Source organism: Thamnophis elegans, chromosome 14, assembly GCF_009769535.1.
Source record: "Thamnophis elegans isolate rThaEle1 chromosome 14, rThaEle1.pri, whole genome shotgun sequence".
In the NCBI taxonomy this organism is placed as follows: Eukaryota; Metazoa; Chordata; class Lepidosauria; order Squamata; family Colubridae; genus Thamnophis; species Thamnophis elegans.
The window spans coordinates 36581476-36601918 of NC_045554.1; the positions used below are offsets into that span (position 1 = coordinate 36581476).

A 20443-nucleotide genomic window follows, 5' to 3' on the forward strand; every position below is an offset into this window, starting at 1 on the left:
CAATTTATTTTAATAAAATGCTTTTGGAATAAAAATCTATCTAAAAATAGTTTTCTATTTAAGATACATTAATAATTTAGTATATTCAGCATGAAATGGAGCTTAGTTATGTAGCATGAGGTTGTATATTCTGCAATATTTACATTTTGGGTAAACTGATTCAATGAATCCAAGCTCTGCAAGCTAAAGAGGAAACCTACATTTTGTTTGCAAATAATATTAAAGATTCTAACTAATAGGAAGCCGCAAGCCTTTAGGCGATGGGCAGCCATAGAAATGTTTTCAATCCATCAGTCAGGATCTATCTGCTGTGGCCCGCCAGCGGCCAGCAGAGCTGGTGGGAGACTCAGACAGTGAGGAGGTTGGGGAAGAACCTGGGCCAGTCCTGGAGTCTGGGAAAGGTTCTGACCAGTGCTCTGAGTCAGAGGCAGAGATGGCGCCAAGGCAGTTATCAGCTGCCTTCATAGTCAGACATTAGTGGGGCAGACGAACAGCTGGAGCCTGTTCCCGATGTCCACATGCACAGAGCTGCCAGGAGAAGGGAACAGCTAAGGAACAAGGGCTGACTCGGGAGTAAAGGCACAGGGGGACGGTGAATGGCCCCTCTCATAGGGAATAAAGAGGAGCAAAAGGGGAGTGGAGTTTGCAGGAGACAGTTCAATTCATTAGGGTGAAGATCTGTTCCTGACTTCTTGCCAAGTATCGTCTGCTACAAGAGGGGCGTTTGGAAGATTTCAGCCTGGCAGCTCTCCAAGCCTGATAAAGGTCTGTAGTTGTGAAATCTCTTGCAAGACTGTTGGCCGGGACTTTGCTGAAGAGGAATTCTCTTTAACCTAAATACAAGAGGTTTTATGGGACGATGAGTCTGCTTCATGCTCGTGGGAAGCCTAGGTCAGAAGACTATTTCCCTCTCACTCCAATTCTTACAGTTTAGTTTGCAATGTTATATGCGCAACAAATGTCTGCTTAAAAATCAACAGTTAAATTAGAAAGTGCAGGGGAAGTCAGGTTATTGGAAATCAGCAGGGGAGACAGCTTGGGCAAGTAAAGGCACGGATGTTGCAAGGAAGGTGTAGAGGGAGTTGAGAAGAATCACGACGGTCTCGAGGAGAATCGACCTTACCGGGATGGGGACCTTTGGGGTCAGTTTGTCAGGAAGGCCAGGGAGCAGGACAGAATGGTTCCGCGGGCTTGCCTGGAGACTCCCACTGCTGCCACTCAGGGTGAGGTTGGCATCAAGCTGCATCTTTGGGCTCAGGGACATGTCCTCCGATGGCCTGGCACAGGCAGAAAGAAAGAGGAAGAGCAGCGTTAAAAGGATAAAGTTTACCCCTCAGTTATTCCTGTTAGGTATAACTACTGATTGTTATAGAGACTAACTTGATTTTGTACTTAATAACAGCAGCAAGACTGTTGGTGGCGCAATACTGGAAGAAGGAAGATTTGCCTACTATTCAAGAATGGACATTAAAAGTTACAAATTTAGCCGAGATGGCTAAAATATCAGCACATCTCAAAGACCACTCAAATGAGAAATATAAACTGGAGTGGAGAAGATGGATTGACTATATTCAAAATAAATACGAGACTAAGAAATTCCAGATAGTTTGTGACTGAAGAAGCCAGGAATGATATAATCTGTTTAGAATTAGCCTAACAAAAGAGGAGTTAAAGCTCAAATGAAAGATGATACTAACTTTTTTTTAAAGTTTATTTTAGAACATCTTTGTTAAAGATTTATATCCTGTATCTGTTCTGGGTTCAGGTAGGGAGGTTGGGGGAGGGGAGGTAAATATTTGTAAAAGCCCCTTTTTCAAAAATTTTCAATTAAAAAAAAAAAGAGATAGGCCCTGTCCACCTCCTCCCGTTAGAAGCAACCTAGAAACCCCCAGCTCTGCCCAAGGGAAGGGCCAACTCTGGTGCTTGAGAGCATGGGGAGCGTCACGTTCCCAAAACATAATACAGGCAGTCCTCAACTTGCAACCACAAGCAAGCTCCAGATTTCTGTTGCTACAAGGCAGTTGTGAAGTGAGTTTTGCCCTGTTTTACAACTTTCTTTTGCCACAGTTAAGCGAATCACTGCAGTTTTTCAGTGGCTCACACAGTCATTAAGTGAATCTGGCTTCCCCTCCCCCTACCACCGACTGTCATAAATACATGACAGTTGCCAAGTGTCCACACTTTGATCACACGATCATAAGGCTGGTGCGATGGCCGTTAAGTGTGAAAAACCGGCTGTCAGTTACTTTTTCCAGTTGGGTCACTAAATGAATAGCTATAGGTCGAGGATTACCTGTATCTGACCGTTACTTTTTACTGTGCATTTACTTTCTTGACACCAACCCAGAGGGGCTTTTTCAGGAAGCAACTGGACTTTCTTGTTTTGAAGATCTTTCGCTTCTCATCCAAGAAGCTTCTTCAGCTCTGACTGGATGGTGGGGGAATGGAAGGATTTATATTCCTTGCAGACAGCTGGTCATTTACATCCTTTTAGGGGGTGGTTGAGGCCCCTTGGATGCTTACCTGTGTCCTCACGGTCACTCCTGGTTTCTGTAGTCTGCGATTTTTACCCCCCCCCCCCAAGAAATCCATCTCTACTCCCACGCCATTCAAAGGGTGTTCATCCCAAATTGTACAGCTAAAAGTCTTTCTTAAGACTTTAAGAAAAAGCCTTTCTTAAAAGTCTTCCTCTGGCCAGCTCACAATGAAAAAAGGAGAACAAATAAGAAACACAATGCCACGGACCCAGAGACCTGTGGAAGCCACACGTTGCTGAGCTGGGCTCAATCGCCTTCCTCAATTGAAATCTTAGTTGTACTTCGACCCAGGATGGGTACTTACCTGGGAATGGGGGGCTCGCCGACCGAAGAAGTGCTCATGGGGGTCACAGCCGTGAGGGAACTGATGCTACTTCCGGGAGACCCTGTGATCTGGCACAGACAACAGAGGGTGTTATTCGGACGCAACAGGGAGGGAATCAATCGCACAAACTGGATCTTCGGATTGCACTTAAGGGGCCGTAGATTTTGGGTTGCTGACGAAAATCGTTTCGTTCAGCTGAAGAGCTACTGAGCTTTATGTCCGCTTTTCTGACTTCCCAGCGGGTTCCCAATCTGCAGTCTACGCTAGGAATCCCAGACTTAAGTGCTGGCTGGAAAATTTAAGATTCGAAACAAACTAGATCAGGGGTGTAAAACTTGATTTCATTGAGGGCCACATTGGGGTTGTTTGACCACAGTGTGTCTCTGTGTGTGTGTGTGTATGTGTGTGTGTGCAGCTCAAACTCATTCGTGTCGGAGGCGCCTGTGGTGGACCAAGCGCTCCGCCAGTGAAAATGGGCCCCTGAGCTCCGTTTGTGGGTGTGATGGCCTCCTGCAATCCTCTGCCAGCCAAAACAGAGTTTGGGAGGGCCGCCCATGCTCTGTTTTCGCTGGCAGAGGATTGCAGGAGGCCGTCACACCCCAAACCGGAGCTCGGGGGCCCATTTTCACTGGCTGAGTGCTCGGTTCACCACAGGTAGCCCATTTTCACTGATAGGAACCCTGTGGGCTGGACTTTGCTGTTTTCAGGGCGGCCCTGTGGGCCAGTTCTAAGCACCCCAGGGGCCAGATCTGACCCCCGGGCCTTGAGTTTGACACCCCTGAAATAAGACTTTTCCACCCGGAGAACCAGCTAATTCAATCTTCAAAAAGCTTCTTAATAACAGTGCCATTCCTTTTTGTCCAACAAGGCTCTTTCATGCCTCAACAGCTTCTTTTCTGTTAGTATCTGGGAAATAATGGATGAAACCCGAATATAATCTTGCTTTGGTTCTGTATTTTGCATGAATGAAGAGAGCAGGGAAAAGTGGCTGCAAGTGTGCTGTGGCCCACAAGCAGAGCTGGCAGCAGAGTTGGACAGTGAGGAGGTTGGGGAGGACCATGGAGTCCTGAAGCTAGGGAAGGCTCGGACAAGGGCTCTGGGTAGGAGGCAGAGAGGGGCTGAGACTGTCTGGCAGTGATCAGGTGCCTATGGAGCTAGACAGCAGTGAGGCAAAGGAACAGCTGGAGCATGCGCATGCGCAGAGCTGCCAGAAGAAAAGAACAACTCAGAAATCAGAGTAGACTTGGGAGTAAAGCCAAAGGTGGATGGTGAATGGCCACTCCCATAGGAAATAAAAGAGGAGTGAAAAGTGGGCTTTTGCAGGAAACAATTCATTCATTCATTCGTTTCAGGAGTGTGGAGATCTGTCTGTGAATCTCAGAGACTCTGTGCCCAGTCTTTCCTTGCACATCACTACATTTGGAAAATATTTACATGGCAGCTTTCCAACCTAGATAAGGTCTGTGGTCAAAAATTCACCTTTGAAAGACTGTTTGCCAGGTCTTTGCTGAATGTGAATGAGAGGAATTCATGTTCGTTTCATAAAAGGGGACCAGGATTCTGCTTCATGCTTTCTGGGGAAGCCTAGGTCAGAACAAAGTCCAGCCAAGAAGAAGAAGACGACCAGATGCCCCCTTCTGAGCTGAAGGAGTTACCTGCTGCAGAGATGTGCTGGGAGTCATGAATGCGTCTGGAGTCATAAGTTTGGGTTTGGTGTCATTCGATGGCGGGAGGAAGTCTACGGGCACAGACAGTTCCGAAATGCGTCGCAGGTCCGGCTGGGAGCCGTGGATGGATCCCTTCTCAGAGCCCCGGCCTTCCATGCCGATGTCGGCCAGGTGATCAGGGAATGCTTCAGGACACAAAGCGACAGATTAGCACAAAGGCGTTAGGCACCAAGAAGACTGATTGCTCAAATCTATACAAAGAATCCAGGCAACTAACTATCAGCGCTAAATTGGCACTACAAATGACTTAATGGAATTCAATGGAGCATTTGTGGATATGCAATGATTCCAAGCTGGGTCCTCTCTTGACTCAACCTCTCAGGCTCTGCTTCTCCTTCTCCTACACAAAAGGCACGCAAAGTGGGAAGGAAATGGTGTGACAGACCTTCAGGTAAGTATGAGGGGATGACCTACCTGTCCTAAAGATTTGGCAAACTGAAAAAACTCAAACAAGGCTTCAATGCATCTCCATTATGGGAAACACAATCTCTTTCCTCTAACCCTCATCTCTCTATAACCAACCAGAGAATGTAGACAATATATGTTACTACGGCAAAGGTTTTTGTGACATTTTGCAAAAATGTTTTGTGCTGAACATATAGTAGTAGTGTATTTACGATAAACCAGTGGCTATTTATAAGTTTAAAATATTAAGTACAATTTCCCTTTCCCTTTTTTAGTTTGTATATTTAGCTAATTGGGATTGTCCTCTTTTTTAAAAAATAAAACTTTTTATAAGTGTGTATGTATAATTCTTTTAGAAAAAAAGGGGGAGGAAGGGGAGGGAGGGAGGGAAGCGAGGGAGGGAAGAAGGGAGATGGAAGGAAGGAGACAAGGTAGAAGGAAGGAAAGAATGAAGGAAGGAGAGGGAGGGAGGGAGGGAAGAAAAGGAGGGAGGGAGGGAGGGAGGGAGAGAAGGGAGATGGAAGGAAGGAGAGAAGGTTGAAAGAAAGAAAGGGAGAAGGAAGAGAGGGAAGGAGGAAGGACTCCTTCGTGCTATAAATCCAAACTTGGAAACCAAATTTATAAAAAAAATGCACATATCTAGATAATTTATTCACAAACGCACATATCTTGATAATAATTTATCTATATATGTGCATTTGTACTAAATTTCCAATTTTTTAAATTAGTACATCTTTTGTAAACAGCAAGCGAGAAACAAAAGAAGAAAACTCTTCCAGGCTCTGCCCAGACTTTATCTGGGAAAAAGGACTCACCAAAGTCTTCGCGGGAACCATGGGGAGGGACTGAAGTGGCTGTATCTGGACTATGGAGGGGCTGGAACCTTATCTGTACATCCTGAAGGGCCCTGCAACATTTAGGTAAATGACTTCAGGTTACACACTTCGCCTGGCTCCACCGAAGCACCCGCTCCATTTCAATCTGCATCGTAGAAAGCTAGCGATGCCTTCACATCAGCATTTCAACATTCATTCCACATAGAATGAAGGCAGCGAGCGAGAGAGAGAGAGAGAGAGAGAGAGAGAGAGAGAGAGAGAGAGAGAGAGAGAGAGAGAGAGAGAGGGAGGGAGAGAGGAGATAGATGCTGAAAATAACTTACTTGGTGTGGACGCAGAAGAGTTTGATCAGCACTCCTGCTGCCGAACCTGAAGCGCCCGAACCTTGAACGCCTTCTGAAAAAGGAAGAAGCCGAGGGAAGAAAATGAATCGCTCCATCTTGTCACCACCAAGAGCCGCCAAAGGAATCTCCCAGCCATTACATTCAAATAGAAGCAGTTTATGAACCTTTTTGATTCAACTAAAGAGCCAGGCAAGCAGAGATGGTATTCAGTCGGTTTGGACCGATTCACCGGCAAACCAAACCAGGCTCCAAAATACCCTACGTAGTCTCGTTTTCGACCCCGCGCAAATGTGTGCACCTCTGGTATGTAACCAAAGGGCATGCACGGAGGGCAACACGCATGCGTGGAAGGCACGCGTGTGCTCACAGTTGCGAACTGGTGGCAAACCTAAGTGAAGCCCACCACTGCACGCAAGCCTTTGCATGGAAAGAAGTAACATTTAAGGAGCTCCCCTTGGGTTTGAGGGTGCTGGTGGTGAGTCCTTTTACAAAGACAAAAACTTCCTTGAGGAAGCTAGACAGCTTGGGATGAGACAATGGTTGGGCTCAGATATCGTGCCAAGTTGTATCTTCTGCTAACTCCTGTTTGAAATACTATGGTTTGAATTCTATACACAAAGGCACAAGACAGTCTCTCTCTATATCTTTCACTCTGTCATATCTATCTCTATCCATCCATCTAATCTGTCTACATTCTCTCTTAATATAACTCTCTCTAATTTCTCTCTACTGTATCTATCATCATCTGTGTCATCTATCTCTATCACCCATCTATCTATCTATCTATCTATCTATCTATCTATCTATCTATCTATCTATCTATCATCTTTCTTCTATCCTATCTATCTATCTGTCTGTCTGTCTGTCTGTATCCATCCATGTCTATTTTCTCTCTAATATATGTCTCTAATCTCTTGTCTACTGTATCTATCATCTATCTATCTATCTATCTATCTATCTAATCTATCTATCTATCATCTATCTATCTATCTATCTATCTATCTATCTATCTATCTATCTATCTATCTATCTATCTATCTATCTATCTGCCATATGTATGTATGTATGTTATATATGTATCTATCTATCATCTATCTTCTATCCTATCTATCTGTCTGTCTATCTCTATCCATCCATGTCTATTTTCTCTCTAATATATCTGTCTCTAATCTGTCTACTGTATCTACCATCTGTATCTATCTATCTATCTATCTATCTATCTATCTATCTATCTATCTATCTATCTATCTATCTATCTATCCATCTATCCATCCACCCACCCACTTTATCTCTAATACCCGTCTCTGTTTGTCTGTCTGTCTGTCTATCTCTATCTATTCTAATCTCTCTCTCTCTCTCTCTCTCTCCCCCTTGCACACACAATGATGAAATCATGGTTTATCAATCTACAAATTACTTTAAAAGGAAAAAGACAACGGAAGCAGAGGAACACGAGAGAAATAAATCAAATTTCACGGTGTGAAGGAATTCGGGACGGAAGATGTTCTTTTCTCCTCTACCAAAATGCAAAACATCATTTAAGATGATCAAAACATTAACAGGCGAGGAATTTAGGGCTATAAAAGCCAGTTCAGCTTCACACTGTGAAAGCTTTGCTACTGGAAATGGACAATCTAAAAAAGGGGGATTTTTTCAAACGGATGGAAGAGGCGGCTAGTCATGGTCTATGTCATGCGTCAGCAACCTGCGGCTCTGGAGTCGCATGTGGCTCTTTCATCCCTCTGCTGCAGCTCCCCGTTGCTGGTCAGCACCACAATTTTAAGAGGAGCTTCTAGTTAGGGTGGGGGAGAAAGCAGGGCACACCAAGAGGAGACTCTATGGCAAGAGGTGGGTTTTCCTATCAGCTCCACAATGGATAGGGCTTTCGATTAGGACAGGTAGAGAAAAAAGGATGCCACGCTAGGAGAAGACTCTATGGTGGGGGAACCGGACTTCCTGTCAGCTCCAAAATTGAAACCATCCAGTTAGGACTTTTGTGGCTCTTTGAGTGTTTAAGGTTGCCGGCCTCTGGTCTATAAAGACTATGTAAGAAAACCAGCGTCTGGAGAACCTGTGCAGAAGGTGTGAGCGTCTACTTGGAGTCTGGTTGGCCAACATGCCAAGAGACAACTGACCGAAAGAAGCCTTTGTTTTGATCATGCCCAACTCTTGTCCTGTGTCCAGAAATGATGTCTCCTGGGCTTCTTCATCTCAGGGAAGAGGCATCCATCGCTTACTTACCAGCACTGATGCCATCACTCTCCTCTTCTCCTGAGAGGACCTCGGTGTGCCTCAGTCGGCAGCGGCTGACCATCTGGATGCCGAAGCTCAGGACTGGGTGAGTCAACAGGAACTCTGAGATGGAGCTGAAGTAAGCTTTGCCCTCTTCTTGGTTCTGGACAAGTTCCATCACATATAAGACCTGTGAAAGATAATCCGTCGCATCAGAGGCTGCAAGAGGAGGCATGGTCTCATCTTGGCTCAGGAAGCAGGTAAAGCCCAGTTCAATTGTGGTGGTAAGTCAAGGACTAGCAGTAATGCTTTAATAACACTATGATGTTCATTCATTGCTACCAGATAAATAGCTACATAAATCATTTAAATAAATGTGGAGACTCTAGAAAGAGTTCAGAGAAGAGCAACAAAGATGATTAGGGGACTAAAAACATATGAAGAACGGTTGCAGAAACTGGTTATGTCTAGTTTAATGAAAAGAAGGACTAGAGGTGACATGATAGCAATGATCCAATTATCTCAGGGGTTGCCACAAAGAAGAGGGAGTCAAGCTATTCTCCAAAGCACCTGAGGTTAGGACAAGAAGCAAAGGATGGAAATTAATCAAGGAAAGAAGCTACTTAGAACTGAGGAGGAATTTCCTAACAGTTGGAACAATTAATCAATGGAACAACTTCCCTCCAGAAGTTGTGAATGTTCCAACAAGTTTTTAAGAAGACGTTGGATAATCATTTGTCTGAAATGGTGTAGGGTTTCCTGCTTAGAGAGGAGGTTGGACTAGAAGACCTCCAAGGTCCCTTCCAACTCTGTTATTCTATTCTAAATACATGATAAAATAAACGAAGGACCATATGCAAGTGTTAATCATTTTAATCAAGTAGCTACTACCATATCCACTCACTATATTAACAGAATACAGGAAGTACTAAAACATCTAATCTACTATGGTAGATTAGACGTTTGTATCGCAACAGCCATCTGTTCTGCAGGTCAGTGAGACGGATGGCGAATACATTCAATAATAAATCAAATAAAATAAAATTCAAGTCTACCTTTCTTTGCACATCACTCAAAATTAGGTACTCGGCTGAGAGATCCAGGCAGACCTTCAGACTGGGAGGGACGCTCACAGAGCTAAATATATCTGGAGAAAACCTGAAATTGACCGAAGACGAGAGTGATCATGACACACTTGGGAACTTACTTATTCCTCTTCTTTTTCTGGGACATCTGATTCCCCCCCAACCCCCACTAAAGGAATGTCATGAACCCTTACTGAATAGTCTGGAGGCAGGTCCAAGAGACGGTGCACCACATTTTCAGCTCTTGATTCTGATCGGCTCCGGTGATGAGAAACCTCCAAAAAGGAACCCTGCGGAAATGAATGAATGGGAAGAAAACAGACTCAGGCCACAAAAAGACCGTGGTCAAGGAAATGTCGCTTGCAACAAGGAAAAAAAAAAAACCTCCCCCAGCCATAGTAAATTCATACAGTCGATCATAACTTTAGCAAGGTAAAGTGTTGTGCCCACCAGCGGAACTGGCAGCAGAGTCGGACACTGAGGAGGTTGGGGAGGAACATGGGCCAGTCCTGGGGGTTGAGGAAAGCTCAGACGAGGACTCTGCGTCGGAAGCAGAGAGAGAGTTAGATAGCAGTGAGGCAGAAGAACAGCTGGAGTCTATTCCCAGTGTGTTCATGTGCAGAGCTGCCAGAAGACAAGAACCACTAAGAAAGCAGGGTCGAATTAAGAGTAAAGCCACACCTTGGAGGTGATTGGCCCCTCCCATAGGAAACAAAAGAGGAATGAACCGGGAGTGGGCTTTTGCAGGAAACAATTTGTTCACCGGGTCCAGAAAGTTCTGCTTGTGATTATAAGAGACTCTGTGCCACGTTTTGCCTTGCCCTGCCCTAGTTATCTGGCAGCGTGATAAGGTGCGTGTGGATAAACATTCCTCTGAAAGACTTGCTAAAGCCTTGCTGACTGTGAATGAAAGGAACTCACAGTCGTTTAAATATAAGACTTTGCTTCTTGCTTTCTAAGGAAGCCTGGGTCAGAACATAAAGCTTGGGAAGATAAAGATCTTTTCCGCAAGTAGAAATCTTGGATATTCCAGGAAATTGACCGTTGTCTTACCTGAACGGTCCTTCTATGGGTGCTGCGAAGGGAATCCAATCATGGGTTAACTTAGCCCTCTAGCCTTGAGACTGAGTATGCAAATTTCAAAGTCACGCCTCCTCTGACTGGACTTCCGTTTCCTTTCAGTTCTTTACGAAGTCCACCGAAGGAGCATTATGTCAATCCTCAAACAAGCCGCAAGTCATCCGGCACTACAGAGTCAAGTCCAGTCAGTATCAGGTCACAGAGTCACAATCAAACGGAGCCCTGACCAGCCGAAGCTGCGGGCGGGTTTGGATTCCCTTCGCAGCACCCATAGAAGGACCGTTCAGGTAAGACAACGGTCATTCTCCTGTGTGCTGCTCCGGGAATCCAATCATGGGATATATCAAAGCAATGAACTCCCAGGGCGGGAGCTAGGCTGGTCAGGCTCCTCCGCAGACGGAAGGACCCTTTGCAACACTCTCCGCCCAAAGGACGCCTCAGCCGAGGCGAAGACATCAATCTTGTAGTGGCGAATAAAAGGCGAGGGGGATGCCCAAGTGGCCGCCCTGCAAATCTCTTCTACGGACGCTTGCGTCGCCCAGGCCGCTGTGGTGGCCGCACTCCTGGTGGAATGAGGAGTGATTCGCCTTGGAACCGGTCTGGAGTGGGTGTCATACGCCAACGCAATGCAAGCTTTCAACCATCGGCCGATGGTGTGGGAGGACACCTTCTGTCCCATTGAAGATGGCTGGAAGGAGACGAACAGAGCCTCCGATCTTCGGAACGACGCCGTGCGCTTCACATAGCGACGAAGAGCTCTGCGAACATCCAGATGGTGCCACTGACGTTCCTGCGGATGAGACGGGTGAGGACAAAAGTCCGGCAGGACAAGTTCTTGAGTTCTGTGAAACAATGAGTTTATCTTTGGAAGAAAGGTCGGATCCAAACGAAGCACTACCTTGTTCGGGTGGAAGATGCAAAGATCCGCCCGAACAGAAAGGGCTGCTAGCTCCGACACCCTCCTGGCCGATGTTATGGCCACCAGGAAGGCCGTCTTGAGTGTCAACAAGCGGAGGCTGATGGAATGTAGAGGCTCAAAGGGGGCAGCTGTCAGGGCCCTGAGAACCAAGGGCAAATCCCACGTGGGATAACGATGTACCGTCGGCGGTCGTAAGTTGGAAGCACCCTTAAGGAAGGTTCGAACTCGCGAGTGCTGAGATAAGGAGCGGCCGTGGCCATCCCCGACCACCGTCGACAAGGCTGTGACCTGACGGCGAAGCGTGTTTGGTGCCAACCCCTTGTTGAGGCCGGACTGCAAGAAATCCAGAACTTGGGGCACCGAGGCCTTGATGGGATCGACCCCGGTGCGCCGGCACCACCGGCAGAAGGCCTGCCAGGTAGCCTCGTAGATACGGGTAGTCGACGGGCGACGGGCCGCTTGAATTGTAGAAATGACTTCGTCCGAATAGTGGAGGGCCGCTAGCATCTCCCGCTCACGTGCCACACGGCTAACTGCAACAGCTGAGGGCTCGGGTGCCGGAGAGCCCCTTGGTGGAGCTGAATCTTGTCGTCCGGAATCCTCCAAGGACGCGAAACGGACAGATGGACGAGGTCTGCGTACCAGGGACGTCTGGGCCACATTGGAGCGACCAGCAGCACTTCCGCCTGTTCTGCCAAGATCTTCTGAATGACCGATGGAAGGATCGGGAGAGGAGGAAAGGCATAAAGAAGGCCGGCCGGCCAACGGCTGCGTAGAGCGTCTACTCCCTCCGCCCCCGGAGTCTGGTATCGGGAGTAAAACCGGGGAAGTTGTGCGTTGTGCGGGTGAGCGAACAGATCCACCTCGGGCAGGCCGAAGCGGCGAGAGAGTTCCAGGAAGAGAATGGGGTGGAGCTGCCACTCCCCCTGATCCACAGTCGCTCTGCTCAGCCAGTCCGCCTGAGTGTTGGCTTCGCCCGAGATGTGCTCCGCCCGAATCGATGAGAGTCTGGGCTCCGCCCAATGGAGCAACCTTTCCGCTTCCAGCATCAGGGCTCTGGACTGCGTTCCCCCTTGGCGGTTGATGTGAGCCTTGGAGGCCACATTGTCGGTCAAGATTAGCACATGGCGATGAGATACAATGTCCCGAAACTCCAGGAGAGCCAGACGGATGGCCCGCAACTCCAGCCAGTTTATGCTGTTCGTCAGCTCCTGATCCGACCATCGACCTTGGGCCACCCTGTCCAGGGCATGGGCCCCCCATCCGAATAAGCTGGCGTCCGTTGTAACTTGAACGCGGTCCGGCTCCTTGAATGGACATCCCCGGAGGAGCCTGGACGACATCCACCAATGCAGGGACCGCCTGACCTTGCCCGGGAGCTGCACCTTGATGTGGGAGTGACTGGTATGCGCTCTTTGGAAGGGCAGCAGGAACCACTGGAGAGGACGCGCATGGAACCTGGCCCAGGGCACCACGCCGATGCTGGAGATCATCTTCCCTAGCAGTTTGGACAGCGACAGCAGCGGTACTCGCCGATGAGATAGCACATGATGCGCCAGGTGGTATATGCTCTGCCTCCTTTCCGGGGACAGGAAAACCTCGCACGACATCGAGTTGATGGTGGTTCCCAGATGAAGGAGGGACGTGGTTGGGCGCAGATGGCTCTTGGGCAGATTGAGGATAAATCCATGGTTTCGCAATGCGTCCATCGTGACCTGTAGGTCTCGGAGGGCCTGATCTCGAGAGGACGACAGCACCAACACGTCGTCCAAATAACAATTGATGCGTATCGGAATTGAACGAAGAGAGGCTGCCAATACTGCCAGAAGTTTGGTGAACGTGCGCGGGGCCGAGGAGAGGCCGAATGGCAAGGCCCGGTACTGATAATGACGGCCGTTGAAGTGAAACCGCAGGAACTTCCGATGTGCCGGATGAATGGGCACATGGAGGTACGCTTCTTTGATGTCTATGGAAGTCATCATGTCGCCTTGGCGGATGGAAGCCAATATGCTCTTTAGAGAGTGCATTTTGAATTTTTGGTATTTGATATACTGATTGAGCTGTTTCAAATCTAGGATTGCCCTCCATCCCCCGGAGTTCTTTGGTACTAGGAACAAGATGGAATAAAACCCTAGGCCTCCCTGCCCTTTGGGAACTTGTTCTATGGCCCTGATGGTGAGAAGATGAAATATCTCGGTGTCCATAAGGCGCCGCTTTGACGGGCACCTGGGCACAGGGCACCTGATGAACCTTCTCGGGGGGATGGATAGAAATTCTAGGGTGAGGCCCAAACTCACTACTTGAAGGACCCAGGCGTCTGACGTGAGCTCCGCCCATCGGTGGGCGAAGGCCAAGAGACGTCCTCCTATGGGCCCTACCTCCTGCGAGTCAGCGGTATCTGCGAAAGGATCGGTTGCCCGCTCCTCGGAATGACCATCTATTCTGTGCCTGACTCTGCTGGCGCCCCCTGTCTCTGGCCCCAGCTCGGTCCTGGCCACGATCCTGTGCCTGGGAGAACCCCCTGGTATAGCTGGGGACATAGGGGGCGGAAGTAAACCCCGAGTCCCCAGACCGAAAGGGCTGCCGTCTACTATAAGGCTGTGGTCTTCTGGTCACACGGGCACTTGTGGAGGGAAGCACCTTACGTCTGTCCCGAGTCTCAATGAGAATGGGATCCAGCACTGAACCAAACAAGGCCCCGCCCCTAAAGGGCGTGGATGCTAGACGCCACTTAGATTTGATATCAGCTTGCCAGTGGCGGAGCCAGAGCAAACGGCGAGAAGCCACATTGGAAACCACAGCTCGGGATGCAAATTTTGCCGCGCTAAGGGTGGCATCAGCAGAAAACTCTAGGGCCGCTATCAGCTTGGTGACATCCTGATGGAGGCGCAATTCCTCCGGGTCCAGCCTTTCCTGTAGTTGCCTCAGCCAAACTAAGGAAGTCCTATTGAAGAAAGAAGCTGCAGTAGCTGAGCGCAAGGCCCACGCTGCTGCCTGATGAGTTTTGCGAATGACCGATTCGGCCTTGCGGTCCTCGGCCTTCAATCCTTCCGAAATTTCAGAAGGAATTAACGCCGGTGAAGCAAGAGCAGCGATGGGAGCATCCACTGTGGGAAACTGGAGGAGAGCCTCCAACTCTGGAGAAGATGTGAAAAGCTTCCTATCACCAGACCCAGGGGGCTTAACTGCGGTCGGCTCATCCCACTGCTTTTGGATTAAATCAAGAAAGAGCTTAGGGGATGGAATAAAATCTTGCAGAGCCACCTGCTCAGCAAAGAGCCGCTCGGTGGCATCCAGGCCCACAGCGGCACTTTCTGCAGAAATTGCCTCCCCCATGTGGGCGGTAGTCTTGGCCTTATACAGCAGGGATTTGAAAAGAGTGTGCCTGAAGAGCCCAGGGGCCGGAGGCTGGTCCACAGGAAAGCCCTCGTCACCAGAAAGTTCCCTATCCTGGATTTCACCTTCCTCCACTAAGGGAGATTGTGCGCTAAACACAGAGTGCAAAGGGGAAGGAGGATCAGTTTGCAGAATGGAAGAATCCCCTTGTACTGCTTGGGGAGCCAGGCCTGAGTAGGCCAGAGTAGGCCTGGAGACCTGGGATCTACGCGCTAATTCCGCATCCACCCCTCTGGAAATAGCCTCTGAGATCATGCTGTAAAAATCAGCAGGAAGGCCCAAATCCTGGCCCTCCAGAGGCCTGAGGCCTGCAGCTGTGGGGGTGAACGTGGCAGAAGGCCCAGCACGTGGAGGTGAACGAAGAGAAGCCCCACTAGCCTCCGAGATAATTGGGGGGGATCGAGGCCCGAAAACCCCTACCTCAGGAATAGGGCCCTGGGGAAGCTGAATATCAGGGGACCACCCCTGCTCAACGACCCTCACCGGAGACACAGGTTGCTGAACCAGAACCGGAGGGGAACAAATGGGAGCCCCAGATGCCTTGGGGGGAACCTTGGCTTTGTCTTTGCGCTTGTGCGACTTATCCCGAACAGTAGATGAGGCTCGAGGCCTGCTAGTAGAGGCCCTGGTCGCGGCCCTATTAGGCCCAGGGCTGCCCCCCCCTCGCCAGGGGAGCGGGGCTCAGAAACTGGCCCGACAGTACCTTGCACTACCGATTGATCAGCCATGATATGAATCTGAAAGAGCTCAATCAGCGAAACAAAGGAATGCAATTGAAAGCACTCGCCAAGAACGCCACGTGGAAGCAGAGATCAAGAGAAGCGACCTCCTTCCTGAGTCAGCAAACTCGAGTGAGGGAAAAGGGAGGGGCGGAAAGCAGTGCGCAAACTCAAGCGCGCGGACAAAATCTGCCGTCTCATCCCAGGCATTACTGCGCATGCGTGAAAAACACTTCCAAATAAGGCAACCGGCCTCAAAGGCGCGAAATTCAAAGAAACCGCAGGGGAAATTCCCAAACAGCCGATCCATGTAATCCTCCGGCAGCCGCTCCAGCGAGGGCACAAAGGAGGGAGGCGGGGAGGAGGGGAAGACCCGCTCCGACAAGCCACAGCTTCGGATCTGACTGCGCTCGCAGGCGGGTGCTATCCGGCGTGGAGGCAGCGCTGGGAGACTCAGCTTCCTTGCGCGCTGAAGTTAAGGGAGGACAGGCGGAGAACGCCCCACTCCAGCTGTAGCAATCCGATATCCCTTCAAGGGAAATAGCGAGGGAGGAATCGGCTGGCAGAAATCTGCCGCCTTACCTCCAATCCAGCAAGAAATCCACAGTGAAAACCAAGTAAATCCAGCATTAACCTTGAAAAATTAGCAATTAATCAAGAGAGAGTTGAAAATAAGTCTCGTAGGCTTTGGACTGAGTAATAGAACTGAAAGGAAACGGAAGTCCAGTCAGAGGAGGTGTGACTTTGAAATTTGCATACTCAGTCTCAAGGCTAGAGGGCTAAGTTAACCCATGATTGGATTCCCGGAGCAACACACAGGAGAATTTGCTAATTGCAAAGGAAGAGATCTCTTCCGTCAAGTATCTACCTAAACACACAGCTTCTATAGGACACATTACAGCAGAGAGACAACACAGCTCTGCACAAGTCACTTTTGAGGGTCCTGCTCTTTTTTCTACAGCCCAGCCTCACAACTGCAGGACCTTCCTTAAGAATGCAAAGTGGTGTGTGTGTGCAGCTATTTTCTTCCCACTTGGCAAAGGGCCCCTTACCCCCCTTCATATAGAGCAGGATAATCACTTACTCTGGGTCTTGTTTCTTATGGTTGTCACAGAAGAGCAAACAGGAAAGAGGCCTGCCCTCGTGAGGTTTCCATTCATGGAGGCACCGACTGAAGAAATAAAACAAACCCTGGTTATAGTCATCGCCAACAAAAGTGCATATAGTCAAGGCTATGGTTTTCCCAGTTGCAATGGATGGCTGTGAAAGTTGGACCATAAGAAAGCATCAAAGAATGGAGGCCTTTGAACTCTGGTGCTGGAGAAGACTCCTGCGAGTCCCTTGGACTGCAAGGCGATCAAAGCAATCAGTTCTAGAGGAAATCAACCCTGACTGCTGTTTAGAAGACCAGATCCTGAAGAGGAAACTCAAAGACTTTGGCCACCTAATGAGAAGGAAGGACTCACTGGAGAAGAGCCTAATGCTGGGAAAGATTGAGGGCGAAAGAAAACGGGGACGACAGAGAATGAAGTAGCTGGATGGAGTCACTGAAGCAGTCGGTGTGAACTTAAATGGACTGCATAGGATGGAAGAGGAAAGGAAGGCCTGGAGGAACGTTGTCCTTGGGGTTGCTATGGGTCGGATACGACTTTGCAACTAACAAAAACAAAAACATAGTCATACTTCATTCCAAGCCAATGTGTGTTTTAGGCATGCATTCCTGAAGAAGTTTCTAATGACTATGTTCACTTTATCTCTTAAGATGGATAATCTGTGGTTTATGAACTATGACAGCTAGGTCCATACAAAGGGAATTCCAAACAAGCCACTTCTTGGTTTGGTGAGATGTGAAAATGTACAGGGTGATGGACAAATCAACTTTTTAATGGTTTTAACAATGAAACTCTTTCTACAACCCAGGGAAAATATTAGATATAGTTCGTCTTTCTCTGTGAGGAAATATTGGCGCTCTCTGAGCTCGGTTGTTTTCTTGCAGACGTTTCAATACTCAAACTAAGTAACATCATCAGTGCTAGTAAGGAGTGAAGTTTGTTCTTACCTGGTTCGGGTAATGAAATGTCTGCAAGAAACCAACCGAGCTCAGAGAGCGCCAAGGACCCCCTCATTTCAACCCTGGGCTACAAACATTCCCCTTGATTGACAGTTCTCTGTTTCTGAAATTACCTTGGCTCATCTTGTCCATCTATGTAAATCTGCCAGAATTTGACGTAGCCATCATGGCTTGCGGTAGCCAAGACAGTTCCATCGGGAGAAAGCGCTCCCTCACTCAGGCGCTAGAAAAGAACAAAGGGGTAAAAATATAGCAGTTATCTATATTTTTCAGCACAGTTGAAACAGAATAACAGACATCTTTCTGCTAATTTGGCTGGGGATGGCACAAGGTTATTTTAAAAAATAATAATTTAATTCATAGTTTTTCTATAACATCCATATGTGCTTAGTGAACAATGTATTGTCTGGATCATTGTACTTTATAACAACAACAATAATAATACTGCTTAGACATTGTAAAAGTAAAGGTTCCCCTTGCACATATGTGTTAGTCGTTCCCGACTCTAGGGGGTGGTGCTCATCTCAGTTTCAAAGCCAAAAAGCCAGTGCCGTCCAAAGACTTCTTCATATTCATGTGGCTGGCATGACTAAATGCCGAAGGCGCACGGAATGCTGTTACCTTCCCACCAAAGGTGGTCCCTATTTTTCTACTTGCATTTTTATGCTTTCAAACTGCTAGGTTGGCAGAAGCTGGGACATGTAAGTAACGGGAGCTCACTCCATTACGTGGTGCTAGGGATTTGAACCGCCAAACCTTTCTGATCAACAAGCTCAGCGTTCTTGCCACTGAGCCACCACCTCCCTACTGGTATACATTTTGGTATACATAATAGTAAGCTTTCAACTTCTAACATTTAGTATGCATAGTAATTGTAATGCATTCTATTATGTATCAGTGTATGTAATGCTATTTTCCAATTCCTATTTTCTACCTCTATTTTCTAACCCTTAATGAAGCAATTGCCATATTAAGAAGTATTTATATCTATCCATCATCTCTTGCCCTTTTTAATATTTCAACTCTTTTTGACTTTTTGGTAAATCTTCCATATTCCTCCCTTGGGATCTTGTATCTCCTTATATCCCTTATATTTAAGTCTGAGTATTTCATCCGCCTCAACATCTATCTCTTGCTGTTGAGTCTCTAGAGCACCCATCAGTAACTCTTTCATCACTTCTAGGAGATCTTTCTCCATATCCTCTTCTATGTTTGGACCTCTGAATGAGTAATCTGCCTGTTGCATTTTAAGAATTTCTGCTGTCTCTTCCGTATCTTTATCTGCTTGTGACATTTGTTGATTTGTCTCCTCTGTTCTTTCCTCGGCTCCTTCTGATTTCTTCTCTACTTTCTGGATTTTTTGTTCATCTTTCATTGTCATTTGCTGAGTTTTCTAATCTCACATCTATATCATGCCTCAAAGTCATCAATTCCCTATGATTTCTTGTCAGAGTTTCTTGAATACATTGAAGCATCAATAACAATTCTTTTAGAAGTGTATTTATTTATTCCTGTTGAAACATTTTGCAATTTAATAAAATGAAAGTTACTCAATAATCCACCAAAATCCCAATTGTCCAGAAACACCAAAAATAAAGGCCGATATTAATCAAATTAGCTCAGTCTCAGAATTGTTACTCAATATTCACCATTTTTATAGTCCTCAAAATCTTTCAATTTACTCCCTCTAAGTTATCCAACTTTCGAAATCTTGTTTAATTTTTCTTCTTTTGCCTCGTAGAATGTTCTATCAGACATTGTTGATAATCCAGAATGGTCCACCAAATTTCCTGAAATTTCATTAATCCACAGTCGTGTCCAGTTTCAAGGGTAATTTCTGTTAATTATAGTCCACCTTGCCTTGAAAATCTTCAATAGGCTCACTAGTTAATCCCAAGCAGCCAAAAAGCAAATAGATATAGAATATTTTTTAAAAATCCCTTCCAGGTGTTGTTTGCCTTTCATTGTTTTTCTTCTTCTTCGTTTCTGTTATCAAACCTCTATCAAGGACTATTCCCACCATATAATAGTATATCTTTTTCACCAGTAGGTAGCATCCCAGCTCTAAGTTCCAGCATTAAAGGACACGAAAGTATAACAGCTGATTATCAAAAGATGGGGAAAAACATTTATTTTCTTCATACAATTTCTTCCAATAGTCAAACAATATTTTCCACAAATTAGGGCACCTTTCACAATACTACAGGTTCCAGCCCAGTCTTTCTATATTTTAAAACTTTGTAGTCTTCCATTAAAGTTTATTTCTTCTTTGGGTCTCTTATCTATTTCCATGTATTAGTTCGCTGCTTTCTTAACGTTTTGGAGAATCTTTCTTTTAAAAAATTATTTTGTTTGGATTTAAGTTTCTAATATAGAAGTTGAAAATCGTCTCTCCCAGTTCCAATCCTCTGTTCATGAACCATTTCAGCTCATCTCTTTTTTCGGTTGCCCCAGCTTCATTCCGGCCATAACTGCAGTTTCTCTTCCTTGATCGGGAGGGTGCCTAAGATCGAGCTAGCGGCTACTCTCTCGCGATCAGCCAGGGATCCCTCCTTACTTCCTCACCCCTCCAGGGCTATTTAGGGCCTCTCAACGAGGAAGGATTGACTGGGAATTTGCAGAGCCCCGCTATCCCAAATGTCTTGCCACAACACCACACCGGAAGGGGGACAAGGCTATTTTTTAATAGCCTCTCTTCTGATAACATTTGGTAGGTCTATTTGTTCATAAAAAACAGATATCCTGGCTGAAGAAATCATAATGTTCC

General features: G+C 47.1%; 1 protein-coding gene across 1 annotated transcript in view; it reads right to left on the reverse strand.

Moving 5' to 3' along the window:
- The window catches only part of EDC4 (enhancer of mRNA decapping 4), a 55666-nt gene that overhangs the window by 26176 nt on the left and 9047 nt on the right, over positions 1 to 20443 (reverse strand). The window contains exons 8-17 of the mRNA XM_032230553.1: positions 17790 to 17899; positions 16690 to 16776; positions 9686 to 9781; positions 9462 to 9564; positions 8416 to 8596; positions 6154 to 6226; positions 5810 to 5901; positions 4518 to 4714; positions 2842 to 2930; positions 1124 to 1277 (exon numbers count right to left, since the gene is read on the reverse strand). Coding sequence (XP_032086444.1) covers positions 1124 to 1277; positions 2842 to 2930; positions 4518 to 4714; positions 5810 to 5901; positions 6154 to 6226; positions 8416 to 8596; positions 9462 to 9564; positions 9686 to 9781; positions 16690 to 16776; positions 17790 to 17899 — 1182 coding nt within the window. The remainder of the gene's footprint in view (positions 1 to 1123; positions 1278 to 2841; positions 2931 to 4517; positions 4715 to 5809; positions 5902 to 6153; positions 6227 to 8415; positions 8597 to 9461; positions 9565 to 9685; positions 9782 to 16689; positions 16777 to 17789; positions 17900 to 20443) is intronic.